This window comes from Brachionichthys hirsutus, chromosome 24 (genome assembly GCF_040956055.1).
Source record: "Brachionichthys hirsutus isolate HB-005 chromosome 24, CSIRO-AGI_Bhir_v1, whole genome shotgun sequence".
NCBI classification, from domain to species: Eukaryota; Metazoa; Chordata; class Actinopteri; order Lophiiformes; family Brachionichthyidae; genus Brachionichthys; species Brachionichthys hirsutus.
Genome location: NC_090920.1, coordinates 682447 through 696814, shown reverse-complemented (window position 1 = coordinate 696814; position 14368 = coordinate 682447). Strand labels below are relative to the sequence as shown.

The window sequence follows — 14368 nt, the reverse complement described above, 5'->3', positions numbered from 1 at the left end:
CGAGGGCCTAGCCAACTTCAACTCCTCCTCGATAGCGAAGGGTTTCTTTGGAGCGTCCGATCGAGGCGGCCAGACGACAGAAATCTTACTCGACTGCTTTTTGTTTTCTTCCGGGTCTTTCTCCGGACCGACCGACGCGTCGGAACATTTGGATTCTACGACATTCGTCTCCCGCGACGGCGACGCGACGACGGGACGGGCCCTCTCGCTCGAATTCTTATCGTTCCACAGGTCTCTGTGTGGCTTCTGTCCGAACCCCTCGTCGTAGTTTCCTTTGGACTTGAACAGCTGCTTGTAGTGCGGCGTGCAGTACACGCGTCCGTGGAGAGAGGCGTAGCTGCCGAGGCTGTTTCCAAACAGAAAGGGCAGAGGTCAGGGGCGAGCGGGAGGAAACGCGCCCGGCCGCCTCCCTTGCTCACCTTAGTTTGCCTTTGCAGTGCTCGCAGCGGAAGCAGCTTCTATGGAAGCTGTGTTTGTCTGCGGTCAGCGATTCCATGGGGTAGACCCGCTTCCGACAGACCCGGCACAGCTCGGACTCGGGAACTCGAATTTTCTGCAAAAGGAATTAGGCCACATTTTTAATTAGGGGAACCATAATCGCCTTCATGGGTAAAAACATACTCAATTGGTTTATTCTAATTTGTTTGCTGGCGTAGCCTTTTCTTTATGGCCTCTGACCCCCCCCCCCCCCTTCAAATGAAGCTGCGTGCGCTTCCCCAGCATGACGGGGAGTTTCTCCTCATGCATTGCATCATTTAAGTGATTTTATGGGTGAAGATGTTGAAATATTCAGTATGTTATGAGAAAAAGAAAACCTCTCTCATCCCGGAAATGACTTCCTGCCATTTTTTTTTTTGTCCCTTCTATATCTTCTGGACCCACGATGGGGTCGACTCGTCCTTCATTTCCCAATATTTTCTTGGGACAGTTGCTTCTTTATGCTAACAGGCAGCGTGAAACTAGCTGAAAACGTGGAAAAGTCAGGCTGCACTGCAGTCGCAAGGCGAGGGTCGGGATCTGAGCAAAAAGTTTAACTTAAGGCTTGTAAACTTTATTTTATTTTGCATGTAATTACTATGTAATAACATGGTTCCTTCCAGGAGAACACAGCAAAACACACCTTTAGATGGTTATCAAGGGCGATGACAAACAAAACCAAGCAGCATGGAATTAGTCGCGTCATTAGCCGTTTTTGAACAAATAAAGCATCAAATCAAATTTTTTTGGGATTGCGTCTTCAACATGGAACAAAAAAAAGAAAGAAATCTTATTTTAAATCTCAAGGTATATATAAAAACACACACAAAAAACAAGCAGCCATTGCAAGGGAAACGATGAATCCATCAGTATGACCGCCGGCTTCACACACAGCGCCTCTGAGCTTTGGCGTGAACTAAAGCGTGAGCCGTTTCAAACACAAGCAAACACATTAAAGCGTTAACGCCCACGCCGCCTCGCCGCGTCAAGCACGCCGTCATGCCCGTCGGCGTTTACCCGTCAGCACGGACTCCTGCTGGTGCGTTACCACCTGCGACGTCGTTTGCTGCGTGACGCTGAAACCCAGGTCGTGAAAGACTCCCTGGCTCGCGGCCCACGACTGCTGGAAGCTCCTCAGCAGCTCCTCGCCGGCGCCCTCGGGGGCCGCGGGGGCCGCCGGAATGCTGCCCTTCACCACGTCGGCGTAGGACGGAGGGCTGCCGCGGGTCACGGAGCCCCCAGAATGCACCGCGATCCTCGTCGTGTTTCCGAAGTCGTCGACGCTGCAGAATTGCTCAGTGACCGCCGTCGTGTGGGAGTGGCCCGCGGGCCGTTCTATTTGTTCCCTGAGCTCCCGGGCTGCTTGGGAACTAAGCTCCCCGGTCTCAAACACATCCTTTATGGCCTTAACGTTGGACGCCGGGAGGTCCTCGGCGTTCGGGGCGGGCGCGGCGGGCTCCGCGTCTTCTTCCGCGTCGCTCCCCAGCCTCTCCGCGATGGCGATGGGCTCCTTCCTGGCGTACGCCTTCGGTTTCGGGGATTCAAACCTGTCAACCAGCTTCGAGAGGTCGACCCTCGGGAGGTCCTCCCTCAGGAGGTCGAGGGTCACGGCCTCGGGGGCTTCCTCCGCGTCGGCTCCCAGACGTTCCGGGATGTCGATGGGATCCTTCCGGTTGTACGCCTTGCTCGCCTCAGCCCGCCGCGCGTCCTCGAAGAAAGACTTCTTGTCCCTCACGGTCGTCATAGAATCCACCATGTCCGCCACGTCCGTCCATCCTTGCTCGTCCCTCGCCGCGGGCGCGTCCCAGTCGCCAAACGGGGACGACCGCTCCGGGGTCGCGCCGCGAGGCGACTTCGAGGCGGCGTCCCTCAGGTTGATGAGCTTCTCCGAGCGGCCGACGGTGGGCGAGGGCGTGGCCCTGCCGAAGGTGGGCGTAGGGTTAGGGGTGTGGGATTTGCGAGGGGGAGGCGGAGGCGTGCCTCTAAAGGGAGGAGGAGAAGGCGTCACCGCGAGTGGCGAGTCTATTCTCCTGGACTCGATGCTGATGAAAGTGGGCGACGGCGTGCGGATGCTCGCCAACGGGGAGGCCAGTCTCTGCTCCGACGTCTCACTCAGCTCCAGGAGAGACTTTTTCACCTCCACCACCCTCTTTTCCGTTTTGGACGAGCCGATGCTGATTTTCGATATCTTTGCAGTCGCCCCGCTTAAAGCGTTGAGGTCTGGCGGCGGCGGCGGCGGCGCCCGTTGCTCCTCCTTTTCTTGTTCCTTATTGCCCACGGCTGACAAGTTGCCCCCGTGAAACGAGAGCTTTGCCCGAACAACGTTTCTCACGTAGACCATCATCTCCTTCAACTTTTTCTTGCTTTGCTTTTTAGCCATTTCACTTAAATTCCGTCTCTCGTCCGAGCCCATCACCCAATCGGGGAATTCACCGATAACCGTCCCGACGGCGCCGGCGTCCATTCTGCTCGCCGTGCCCTCGAGCGCCTTCATTCGAGCGAGCAGCTTCTGCAGGACGTCGCATTTCTCCGAGTCAGAGACTCGTGTATCCGCCTCTTCCACGGGCGCGTCCCGAGAATCGCCCTCGGACCCGGCGGCCTTCACCTGCGTCTCATTTGTCCGCGCTCGTCCCCGGAGGCCTCGCTGCACCGCCGTCACCTCCTCGTGTCTCTGGACGCGCTCCGTCTCCGTCCTCTGCTGACTACGGGAGACAGATACTCGGCCTTGTCCCCGGTGACTCGCTGCAGATGTTAGCGTCGCCATCTTAGGCATTAAAACGGTAACCGATGGCGACAGCTTCAGGTCGCCCACGTCGGCGGCTCCCATCGGACTTTTCCTCCCCTTAATTCTGATCTCTGTTTTCCTCTCGTTTCTCGCCGATGTCAGCTGGTTATTTTCGGGATTCGGCTCCGCCTCGCTTCTCCGTGACGCGTCACATTTCTCCTGCTGCGAATGCGTTTCGCTTTTCATCGATTCCTTTTGTCCCAGAGGGTTCAATTTATCCTCGTTCTTCTCTTTTGACATCTTAAAGGTTTTTACTCTGAAACTTGGGGTCACCTGAGGAATCTTGGTGGGTTGGGAGGGGCTCGTTTTTCCCTCTTGTGTCGGAGGCACGTCGATATTCTTTATTGTGGCTGCAGCCTGGCCTCGTGAACTCACGTTTTCCTGGACAGTGCTCCGGACGGTTGCGACGGACTTCTGAATAAACAGCTGCCGCTCCGTGACGACTGAACTTCCCACGTTCAATTGCGAATCCGTGTCGATATTTGAGGCCTCCCGGCGAGACTGGGAAACGGAGACGGCCTGATTCCTGGGCGTGGCTTCGCTCTTTTTAGCATCGGTAGAAGCGACGGTTTTCTGCGACGAACTCTCGCCTGCACCTTGCGTTTTCTCCGTGGACAGCGTTGAGGACGCCGGCGCCGGTTTCCTTTTTGCCACCGAGATGGCAGGCTTGCTCAGAGGGATGTGAGAGGGGGGTTTCTTCTCAGGCATCGAGGCGGTCTTAACTTCCTCGCCGTTTGTTTTCGGCGCCTCTTTCTCAGCGTTTTGAGCTGCGGGGAGCTCGGCGCCGGCGGGGACGCTAACTGGCGGAGGAGCGGGAGTCGTGACATTGCTTTTCTGCTCTCCGTCTATTTCCATCCTTTGTAGCCGGTACCGCTCCTCCGCCAGCATCAGGGGGGTTTTAAACTTGCGAGCGTGAGGCTTGGGCTTTGCCCCCGGACCGGGTTCGGGAGGTGGAGGCGCTTTAATTGGAGGCACAAACGCTCTTTTAGGGAGCAGCGGTCTCTCTTTCTGCACCGGCTTTGCAGCCGTCATTAATCCCGCCTGACTTTGGCTGCTCGTTTCGATCTGTTGCGCGGCTTCCTTTTTAATTTCCCGAATGTTAACCTTTTCTTTACAGTCTGTTGCATCTCCACCGGGAGGGAGCTGAGGAGGAGGAGGAGGAGGAGGAGTCGGCTGCTTTCTCTGCCATTTGGGTTTAACTTGCTTCTGGCTCTCTGGCTGCGTCGGCACTTTGAATAAGAGCTTGCCGGCGGGCCTCACCGGCTTCGGAGGGGGCGGCTGAGGCAATGCATTCAGCTCCTGCTGCGAGGGAGGTGGCGGGAGAAAGTCTTGTCCTGCCACAGAGGGTGGAGGAGGCGGAGGCGGGGGAGGAGGGAAGAATTCCGGCTCAGACTTCATGCATTCTAAGGGAGGTGGTGGCGGCGGCGGCGGAGGAGGCGGCAGGTCGCTGTCCTGCCTCGTGATGGAAGGGCTCGCCGACACCGGCGGCGGCGGTGGAGGGAGGGAGAGCTCAGCCTCTGAGGGCGGAGGAGGAGGAGGGAAATGAATCTCCGGCCCCGCCTTTTTGATGGCTCCTCCCCCTCTCACGTCGAGGCTACGGATCTCACTCTTCATGTTTTTGAAGCTCTGCTTCTCCGCGAGGTTCCGACTCTGCGTCCGCTGGCGAGACGCCGACGCCGACGCCTCCTCCTCCGACGTCACCGTTTGCCTCTGGACGACGGTCTTCTCCGTCGTCGTGGTTCGCACCTGCCTGAAGGTCTTTGTTTCAGAGGCGTGCTCGTGCGAGACATTTGTCGGCGCTCCTTTGGTGGCGTTCTCAGCCGACTGATCGGTGCGAGCGACCCGTTTGGTCTTCGTCGCGGCGGCTTTGTGATGCGTTTTGCCTTCCTTTACCGTTTGGGCGGCGCTAACGGACCGCTCATCTTGAACCAACGCTTTGTGCGTTTGCTTCTGCGCCTCGCCGCTCTGAGGAAGGTTTTTCACGGCCGGGGCGTGAACGCCCGCCGCTCCCTCGCCCTCCTCCTCCTGTAAACGCTCACGCCCCACTTGCTCTACGGCTAAGGGATTTTTCACGGGCGCTCTTGCTTCCTTGGGCGGATTCGTGCGTCTTGGAACGGAGTACTGCTTCCTTTGCATGAGACACTTTATGGCCCCCTGAACGTCCCCCTTTATGACCTCCTCTTTGTCCACCTGCGTCGTCTCCTGCTCCTCGTACAGAGATCTTATGGACGTCCTCACGTCCCCCCCGACGCTGCCCCTGCGCTGCGTTCTCGGGGAAGCCGTCGGCTCCAGCAGCAGCTGGATGGTCCCCTTGACGTCTCCTTGCTCGCTCACTTGATGCTGGTGAATCTTTCTCTCGCTGGACGCCTCGTGCAAACTTTGCATGGCAGTCTGGACGTCCCCTTTGACAATGGCCTCCTTTTCCACCTCCTTCACGGCTTGCGTCGCCTCCTCCAGGGACTTCAGGGTCCCTTTCACGTCGCCCGGCACCAAATCCTCGACGGTCGCCTCCGTGTTGGCCGTCGCGGATTTCTCCAGCGACTCGAGCGCACCTCTGACGTCCCCCCGGACGATTTCCGTCTTTGCCGTGTCTTTGGCTTGACGCCGGGCCTCCTCCAGAGACTTCAGCGTGGAGGGTATGTCTCCTTTCACCACCTCCTCTTTCTCCATCACCACTTTCTGGTTGACAGCTTGGCTCAGCGAATCCAAGGCTGCGCTCAGGTCGCCCCTGACGACGTCCCTCCTCTCCAGGTTTCTGTAGGTGGCGCTGGGCTCCGTCATGAAGACTTTGACGGTGCTGTGCACGTCGCCAGGGACGATGTCGTCCTCTGCCACCGTGCGTCCCACCCGCTGCTGACTCTTCCGCAGCAGGATTTTGGTCTCCTCCACGTCGCCGCCCACGACGCGCTCCTTCTGCGCCTTGTCCTCCGTTTCGTCGTACTGGAGCTGCCTCAGGTAATCCAAGGCCCCCGACTCGATGCACGTGGAGTAGAAGCTGACGTTCCCCCTCTCCGTGTCCCCGATCTTTATCCTCTTAGAGTCTTCTCCAGCGTTGGATAAAAGACGGTGGAGCGTTTTGCTGACGTTACCTTGAACGACGCGCTCCTTCTCCGCGCCGCTCCGCTCCTCCTTATTCAGCAGCGAATAGATGGTCATCCTCACGTCCCCCTTCTCGTCCTCCTGGATCAGAATGCCTCGCTTGGAGGAGCCCTCGTCCTTCAGCAGACTGTTTATGGCCTCCTGAATGTCACCGCGGATGATTTCCTCCTTCTCCACGTTGATCCCTCTTTCCCGGCCGAGTAACCGCTTCACCGTGGTGCTGACGTCCCCGCGCTCCTCCCTGTCGATAGTTATCCCCCTTTCGGTGGTTTTAGTGCCGCTCAGGAGGTTCATCATGATGCTGCTCAGGTCCCCCCTGATGACCTCCTCCTTTTGGATCTGCGGGGCGTCCTGGCTCATGAGTTTATACTTGGCCATGCGGACGTCGCCGATCTCGTCTGCCTCGATGAGGACGCCCTGCGAGTCGACCATTTTCTGGCTGTACAGCTCCTGAAGCGTCTCTTTGATGCTTTTGCCCGTGATTTCCGTCTTTTCCACCCGGCTCTCGTTGAAGTCGTGGAACGGCGTGCTCTCAAACAGCCACGTTGTCGTCTTGACGTCGGCCCGCGGGATTTCCTCCTTGGCGGCGGCCGGCTCCGTGCCGTCGGTTTCCTTGATGCTGTCGAGCGGCTGCTTCTCAAAGAGCCACACGGACTGCTTGACGTCCCCTCTCATCACTTCCTCCTTCGTCACCCTCTCCATGCCGTCGTAGTCGGCGCCGTCGTCGTGGATCTCGTCGATCGCTCGGGTTTCAAACATCCACGTGGCGGATCTGACGTCCCCTTTCTGGATTTCGCTGACGCTAACGGTCCTGATGTACTTCTGGGACATCTCGTCCGTCTCAAACCTGTGCTTGTTCGCCTTCACGTCGCCGCCCCGGATGTCTGCGACAGTTTTGGAGGTGACTTTAACTTCGTCTGTGATTTCGTCGAGGGGTTGCGTTTCAAACTTCCACCTGGCGGAGCTGACGTCGCCTTTGTTGATGCCTTCCTCCGTCACGGCTTTGATGACGTAAACCTCCTCCGAGTCTCGAATGGAATCCAATGGCTTCGTCTCGAAAAGCCAGCGCGCCCCCACCACGTCTCCCCGCATCACCTCCTCCTTGGTAACCGTGGTGACCTCGTGGTAATGACCCCGCTTGTCGCAGATGGCGTACAGCGGCCGACTTTCAAACATCATGGTGTAATTCTTCACGTCCCCCCTCTCGATCTCGTCTCTGAAAACCCCGCCGAGTTTAGAAAGATCCGTCCCGGAGGACTCCTCTTTGATCTGATCCAGAGAGTACGTCTCGAAGATGAAGCGGCCTTTGTCCACGTCGCCCCCCCGGACGTCGGTCACGGTGGGAATCTCCTTCGCTTCGTGGCGGATGGCGTCGATGGGCTGATTCTCAAACATCCAGGTGCAGTTGACGACGTCCCCCCGCCGGATGTCCTCGGCCTGCTGCGTCTTCAGCCTCCGCATCGTCTCCTCCGAGGTGGAGCTCGTGGCGTCGGAGGAGCGGTTCTCAAAAATGTACTTCATTTTGGAGACGTCGCCGGACTGGATGTCGATTTCCGTGACCCTCCTGAAGGAGCCGCCGTCCTCGCCGGTGAGGTTCTCCAGCTTCTCCGTCTCAAACAGGAAGCGGGCCAGCCGCACGTCCTTGCCCCGGACGTCCCCTTGCTTTGCGGTGCAGGTTGTCAGAATGGTCTCGGACTCTGTGTGATCCCGTATGTTGTCGAGCGTTTGGGTCTCGAAGAGCCACGTGCACGTCTTGACGTCGCCTTTCTGCACTTCCTCGGCGTCGCTCTTTTCCCCCTTTTCGTACAGAGCGTCCATCGGCTGGGTCTCGAACAGCCACCTGCACGTCTTCACGTCGCCTTTCTCTATTTCAATGTCTTCCTTTTTATGTTCTTCCTCCTCCTCTTCCTCGCAACTGTTGAAATACTTGATGGCGTCGAGCTGCTGCGTTTCAAACAGCCACTTGGCGGTCTTGACGTCCCCCGATGCCACTTCCTGTTTGGAAATGCCTTTGATGATCTGGAACTTATCGAGACTCTCGTCGAACTCGTCTATTGGACGCGTTTCAAACATCCACCTGCAGCTGAGGACGTCTCCCTTCACGATCTCCTCGCGCCTCACGGTCTTCAGCTCGTGGTAGCGGCCGGCGCCGTCCTGCATGGCGTACACCGGGGTGGATTCAAAAAGCACCGTGTGGGATCGGACCGATCCGCTCGTCACGCCTTCGACCCGGATCTTCCGTGCTCCTTCACACTTGCTGAGGTCCATGCTTTCAAAGCGCTCTTTGTAGTTGGTCACGTCTCCTTTGTGGAGAGCGTCGACGTCGACGGTCCTCGTGATCTCCTTCTTCTCCTCTCTGATGTTCTCCAGAGGCTGGCTTTCAAACAGCCACTTTTGGTGCCTCACGTCGCCCCTTTCCTCGTCGGACGCCGCCCTTTTGGGGAGTTTCCCCACCTCGAGCAGCTCTTTCAGATTGTCCACGGGGACCGTCTCGAACAGATGCTTCGCCGATTGGACGTCGCCTCCGACAATCTCCTCCGAAGGCAAAGGTCTGGCGTTGGCGTTGTCTTTCAGGCTGTCCATCGGCTGGGTCTCAAAGACGAGGCAGTGCTTCCTCACGTCAGCGCCGACGATTTCTTCCTTTTGCTTCCTGGAACTCTCCCATTCCTCGTCTTTAATGGCGTCGAGAGACCGAGTCTCGAAGATCCACCTACCTTTGTTGACGCCGCCTTGAACGTCGTCCTCCATGGAGACACTGCATATGAGCTTGACGTCCGCGGCGTCTTTGTTTATCGGGTCCAGAGGCTGCGTCTCAAACATCCATCGGGACGTTTTGACGTCTCCTTTCTCGGTCTCCTCCCTGCTCATGGTGGTGACCTCCAGCATCTCCCCGGAACCCCCCCTGATGACGCACCTGGGCCGGGTTTCAAACACGCGAGTGGTTGTCCTCACGTCCCCTTTGGTCTCTTCCAGCTCCGACTTCAGATTCAGGAAGTGGCTCTCCTCGACGGTTTCCGTCTTCCCCAAAGAATCCAGATGTTGGGTCTCAAAGAGATATCGAGCGGTTCTCACGTCTCCCCCGGCGATGTCTTTGCTGACAACGGCCTCCGCCTCCAGCTCGTCTTCCTGGTAGATCTTGTTCAGACAATCCAGCGGCTGCGTCTCAAACAGCCACGTCGCAGTCCGAACGTCTCCTCTCGCCAGATCAGCCGAGGTTTGGGACTGTCCCGCTGAATCGGGGGCTTCTGTCCCCAGAGCGTCCATGGGCTGAGTCTCAAACATCCAAGCGGTGTACCTGACGTCCTTCCCGGCGATGATCTCCTGCTGAGGGATACTTTTCAGCTCGTTCTCATCCGGGGTTTCGTCTTTGATCGCGTCCAGCGGCTTGTTTTCAAACAGCCAGCGCACGGACTGCACTTCCCCTTTAAGGATCTCGTCCCATTCCAGGGACTCCCTGTCGGGGCTGACGCTCGGGCTGTTGCCGTCATTTTCAAACATGTAGCACGCCTGCTGAACATCGCCCACTTCCTGGTTTTCCTCCAAATCCTTCAGTTCCGCTTCAGTGAGCTGACTCAGAAAGTCCGTCTGGAGGCTCCTGCGGACCTCCGGATGGATGTGCTTGTAAAGGCGCTTGAGTTCAGCCGTGCTCTTGTGCTTGAAGTACTGCTCTTTATGAAACGCCTGCTTGTTTTGGGACGCCTCCTGAGGCTGGTTGGAGGACGGGGGCAGGAGAGTCGCCGACGAGGCAGCGGTGTTTTTAAAAGCGGAGGACGTTTCGTGGATCGTCGTGGCTGAAGATTTGGAGGACTGACTTACTGGTACCCACTGAAACTGGTTGAAATCCACATCAACCTGTTTGTGAGTGGTTTCGGTTAAGAAGAGAAAGGTAGAGTGAAGTTCGAACGTTCAAATCCTGGAGCCTGATGTGAAAAATTAGGTTATGAATGCCAAATGTTTCAAGATGTGAGCTCGTCTTGGAACCGAAAACATCCGTTACCTTAATTTCTTTGACCGGCGCAGCCTCGTCGATGGTTCTTTCGTACTGCTGCTTCAAGGCCTGAGTGGAAACCTTCGGCAGGTCTTCTCCTCCGACCAGCGTGACTGGATTAGGCACAGGAAGCTTGCCTCATTAAGTCATTCGCAGTGAGGTAGCTCGGGGGTGGGGGGGAATAAATCATTTCATTAAAAACCTGAGTAGTTTTCATTTTCTGAAACCATGCAGCGATTATTGCCCAATTTCCTCTTTTCAATATTTTTACCTTCCTGACTTTGCCCTGATTAGATTTGCTGCCATGCAACCCGAATAGAAAATCCTCCGCAGCTCATCCCTTATTCGGCAGCCGAGCGATCCATTAATATACCGCGCTGTGATGAAATGTGCAAATTGCAATATAGAAAAAGGCGGAACAACCTGTTTCGTCGTAGCGCTCCTCGTAACTGGCCACGTCGTTGGGGTGGATCCGTTCGTCACGGATAACCTGCGAAACGACGGCAGCGAGTCGTTAGCGCGCCGACAACTGTTCAATCAGTGCAAAGTTTAAGGCGTATCGTCTATACGGAATGGGAAGAGGCAGCGAGGTGCGACTGCGCCGCCTGTACCTCCGGCTGGCTGTGGAACGCCGCCGCCGCCGCCGACGGGACGAGCTGCCTGCCGCTGCTCCTCACCGTTACCTCCGAGGAGCTGGACATCTCCTGCCAAACACAGACGAGCAGGAAGCTGAACGCATGAGCGGACACACACACACACACACACACACACGCACCTACACACACCTACACACACACCACGTGGTTTCCCCCTCATGCGGCCGTGAGCGGCAAGAAAAACAGAATCGAGTCTTTTTAATATTGGAAAAACTTGGACCCCGCTGTGGCCGGAAACAAATGCCCCCCCCCCTTACATTTAAACTTTCAGAAAGTACGTCGACTCTCTCTCTCCCTCTCTCCCTCTCTCACCTGGACCGAACTCTGCTCCACGTGAAACTGCGTGAAGCCGGACTGAGAGGCGGACGAGGTGAACTCCTGGTTCTCAAACTGCCTCTTCACGCCGGCGAAGCCTCCGGGGAGCGAACAGGCCTCGGACTCGTCCATCGTCTGCGAGCAGGGAAACGGGCGCCGTGAAACACCTGGATAATCTGCATCAAGCGCCCCGGTGAGGTCGAGGGTCGTCGGAGATGGATCTGACCTCGGTGAACCCGACACCGCTCTCATTGATTATGAATATGTTTTACATGCGAAGAGAGAGAGTGAATGAAAGCGCGTTATGCTAAAGCACGCCTCGTGATTTTAGAAACGCAGGAACTAGATGAGACGGCGTCAGATTGTTAATTCGACGGTTTCTGACGCCTCCCTGTCTCCCTCACACCCCCCCCCCCCCCCCCAGTCTCTCCTTACGCCCCCCCCGTTTGGACGTGTCTCCTTACCGCAGCAGACGAGGCGCCGCTGGTTTCTTTCTTGGTCACGGCCGCCTGGTACATCGCCAGCCGCTCCTTCACCGACACCGTCTCGCTCTCCTGGCCGTCTGCGCCCGTGGGGGCCCGGTCCTGGGGGGGTCTGCCTGCAGCTGCACAAACGCAAAGAGAACTTCAGGCACAATCCCAAATACATACGGACCGCCCGTCAATCACGGGCCTCCAGCGTTGCATCGCCACATCCCAGCGACTTTTAAATGCCCCCCCCCCCCCCCATGCGCTGCAGAGATCAGGGACAGATTCAGCTCTCCGCCGTTTAGAGCATCCTGTTGCATTAATGGTGGAAATGAAGGTAAAGCCAGCGAGGAGCGATGGGTTCGAACACCGAGGAGTCATTTTTAGGCACGGCGGACGGCCCTCTGGCTGCTAAATACCGAGCTGCCTTTTTATTTATAGGGAGTCGGAGGCAAATTGGAGCCGCAGGACGTATTTAGTCATTATTACGGTGCCTTAATTGGGCTAAACAGTCCAAAATCCAAAAGTGGATGCATTTCAACGGCAGACCGTAAAATGACTCTTCTCCAGAGCTCCCTTTTTAACGGCTATGGTTTATAAAGCCACCTTACTGGGCGGGAACAATGCATGGATGCGTTTGTGTCACCTCCTGGTGTGACGAGAACGCTGCTCCCCGGTCGCTAGACCCTTTTTAGCTTTTCTGCCACGTCCGGCGTGTTTGTGTGCGCCAATCATGGAGAGAAAGCAGCGTCTGAAAATAAACAGGGTCCTATAAATACGGGTCGGAAACCCGACACCCGAGGCCGACGTGGAGCCGAACCTACTGGGATGTCGAGGGTAAAGCTCTGATCCGTCACCTGAGGTAAATATTGAAGCGGCGGACGAGGCATCACGATGACAACAGCGCTTTAGATATCTCTGGCTTCTCAGAAGGGTATGTGCAAAGCTGCCATAGCGTGGAGGTGAGGTAACCAGGGGGGTGGGGAGGGGGGGGGGGGGGGAGTCATGTTCCCCCCCTGCAACAGGGAAGAATCATGGGCTGGAAAAGGAACTTCTAACGAGAATCATATCAAAGATTGGAAAGTTGTTTCACCATCTCCCCCCCCCCCCCCCGCCGTGCAACGAACGTTTCAGGCAGAGGCCCTCCGATAATCGCCGTCTCCGATCGACGGAGGCTTTAACCAACCCGATCGTCCGGTCATTACGTACTGACCGGTTTGACAAGGAGAGCCCAATCAAGCCGCGCTAATTGAAACGTCACAAAAGGAGAAACAGGCACAATAATCGAGCTGTCAAATCGATCAAAGTAGCCCCTTTGCATCGGATCGCCCCTCCGCCGCCTCCTCCAGCCAGGAGAAGCACGCTCTCAGAACATTCCGGACGGGATTGCCGCCGGTTACGTCTGCTGCTCTTACCTTAATTCAAGTGTGTCGGTGGGCTCTGTGTGTGAAACGAAACGGCAGTAAAATCCAGCAGAACAGAAGGTTTTTGTTTTTTTTTTTGTCTTTACCCCGACACGCGGCAGACGGCGAGGCTTGGAGACCGGCTCCAGCAGCGCGCTCGGAGGCGAAGTGAGGCCCAGGCGTCCGGCGACAGCTGATTTTATTTTAGAAGTCTCCCTCAGTAAAACAAAAAGGATGGACATCGGGGGGGGGGTTGGCTTTTTTTAGCATCAGCATGCCCTAAACCTGATGTCACAGCGACCGTGAGACGCTCCATCCGTCATTGGAGGAGCAGAGAGGAAAGGGGGGGGATACTTGGAACGACCATGCTAAGCTAGGCTAGCAAGCGGCCGCTCTTAGCATGTTTAGCATCCAGAGTCAATCCTCTCGACCGACTCTGGACGGGAAAAACAAATGAGCTTATTTCCAAAATGTCAAACTCCTTCATCTGAAACAGACGACTGGGAGTAAAATCGACATTCCTGTGCCGTGTCTTTTCCCTGCACGGCCACGAGTGCATTATTGATTATTGATCCCTGAGCTCGGCATGGATTCTAGTCGGGGAATGGTGCTTCTAGAGAAATGCTTCCCTCCCACGTGTTGTTTTCCCAGAGAAACACAAGGTTCTGGTCCAAACGCTCGTGTGGGAGACACAAGATGAGCCCACCCCCCCCCATGGGGTAAGCACTGGCAGAACAAGGGGGGGTTATCAGGCTGGTGGAGAAGCTGCACTCTGCTGATAATCCCGCTGAAATTGCGGATGGATTTCCTGTTGCTAAAGTGGAAAACAAACACACTCCCACGGAATACCGAACGAAGGGGTCCGGCACAGGTCCAGAGGGAGTCCCCCGTTTACGTCTTCGTAACCGTTCCTCTTCATTTTATTTGGTAGCATGCTGCGCAGCGTTGACGCGTAAGCTAAAGAGCATTAGCTGCAATAAAGATATCAAACATGCAATCATAATGAGGTTGCAAAACATTGAATCTAAATGCCCAAGAGTTCAGGCAACAATTTACACATTCCCATGCAGGCCGAAGCTACACAGTCTGCAGACGTGGTATTGATTCGCCCGACCGCTGGCCTCACATCGATACCCAACATCGTCAAACGTCAATATTTTTTATCCTGCAGGTCAATA

General features: G+C 56.3%; 1 protein-coding gene across 2 annotated transcripts; it reads right to left on the bottom strand.

Moving 5' to 3' along the window:
* Nucleotides 1-208: 208 nt before the first annotated feature.
* LOC137912194 (xin actin-binding repeat-containing protein 2-like) lies at nt 209-13405 on the bottom strand. 2 transcript variants are annotated; one of them, XM_068756546.1, is made up of 9 exons: nt 13203-13405; nt 11785-11924; nt 11318-11455; nt 10961-11053; nt 10773-10839; nt 10359-10462; nt 1495-10213; nt 420-553; nt 209-346 (listed from the first exon to the last, which is right to left on the bottom strand). In XM_068756546.1, the coding sequence occupies exons 2-8, from the start codon at nt 11836-11838 to the stop codon at nt 459-461; spliced, it is 9270 nt and encodes a 3089-aa protein (XP_068612647.1). In that variant the 5' UTR covers nt 11839-11924; nt 13203-13405; the 3' UTR covers nt 209-346; nt 420-458. The 2 variants fall into 2 exon arrangements, with proteins under 2 accessions (XP_068612647.1, XP_068612648.1); XM_068756547.1 differs by having other exon boundaries at nt 13298-13405.
* Between the last annotated feature and the right edge of the window lie 963 nt (nt 13406-14368).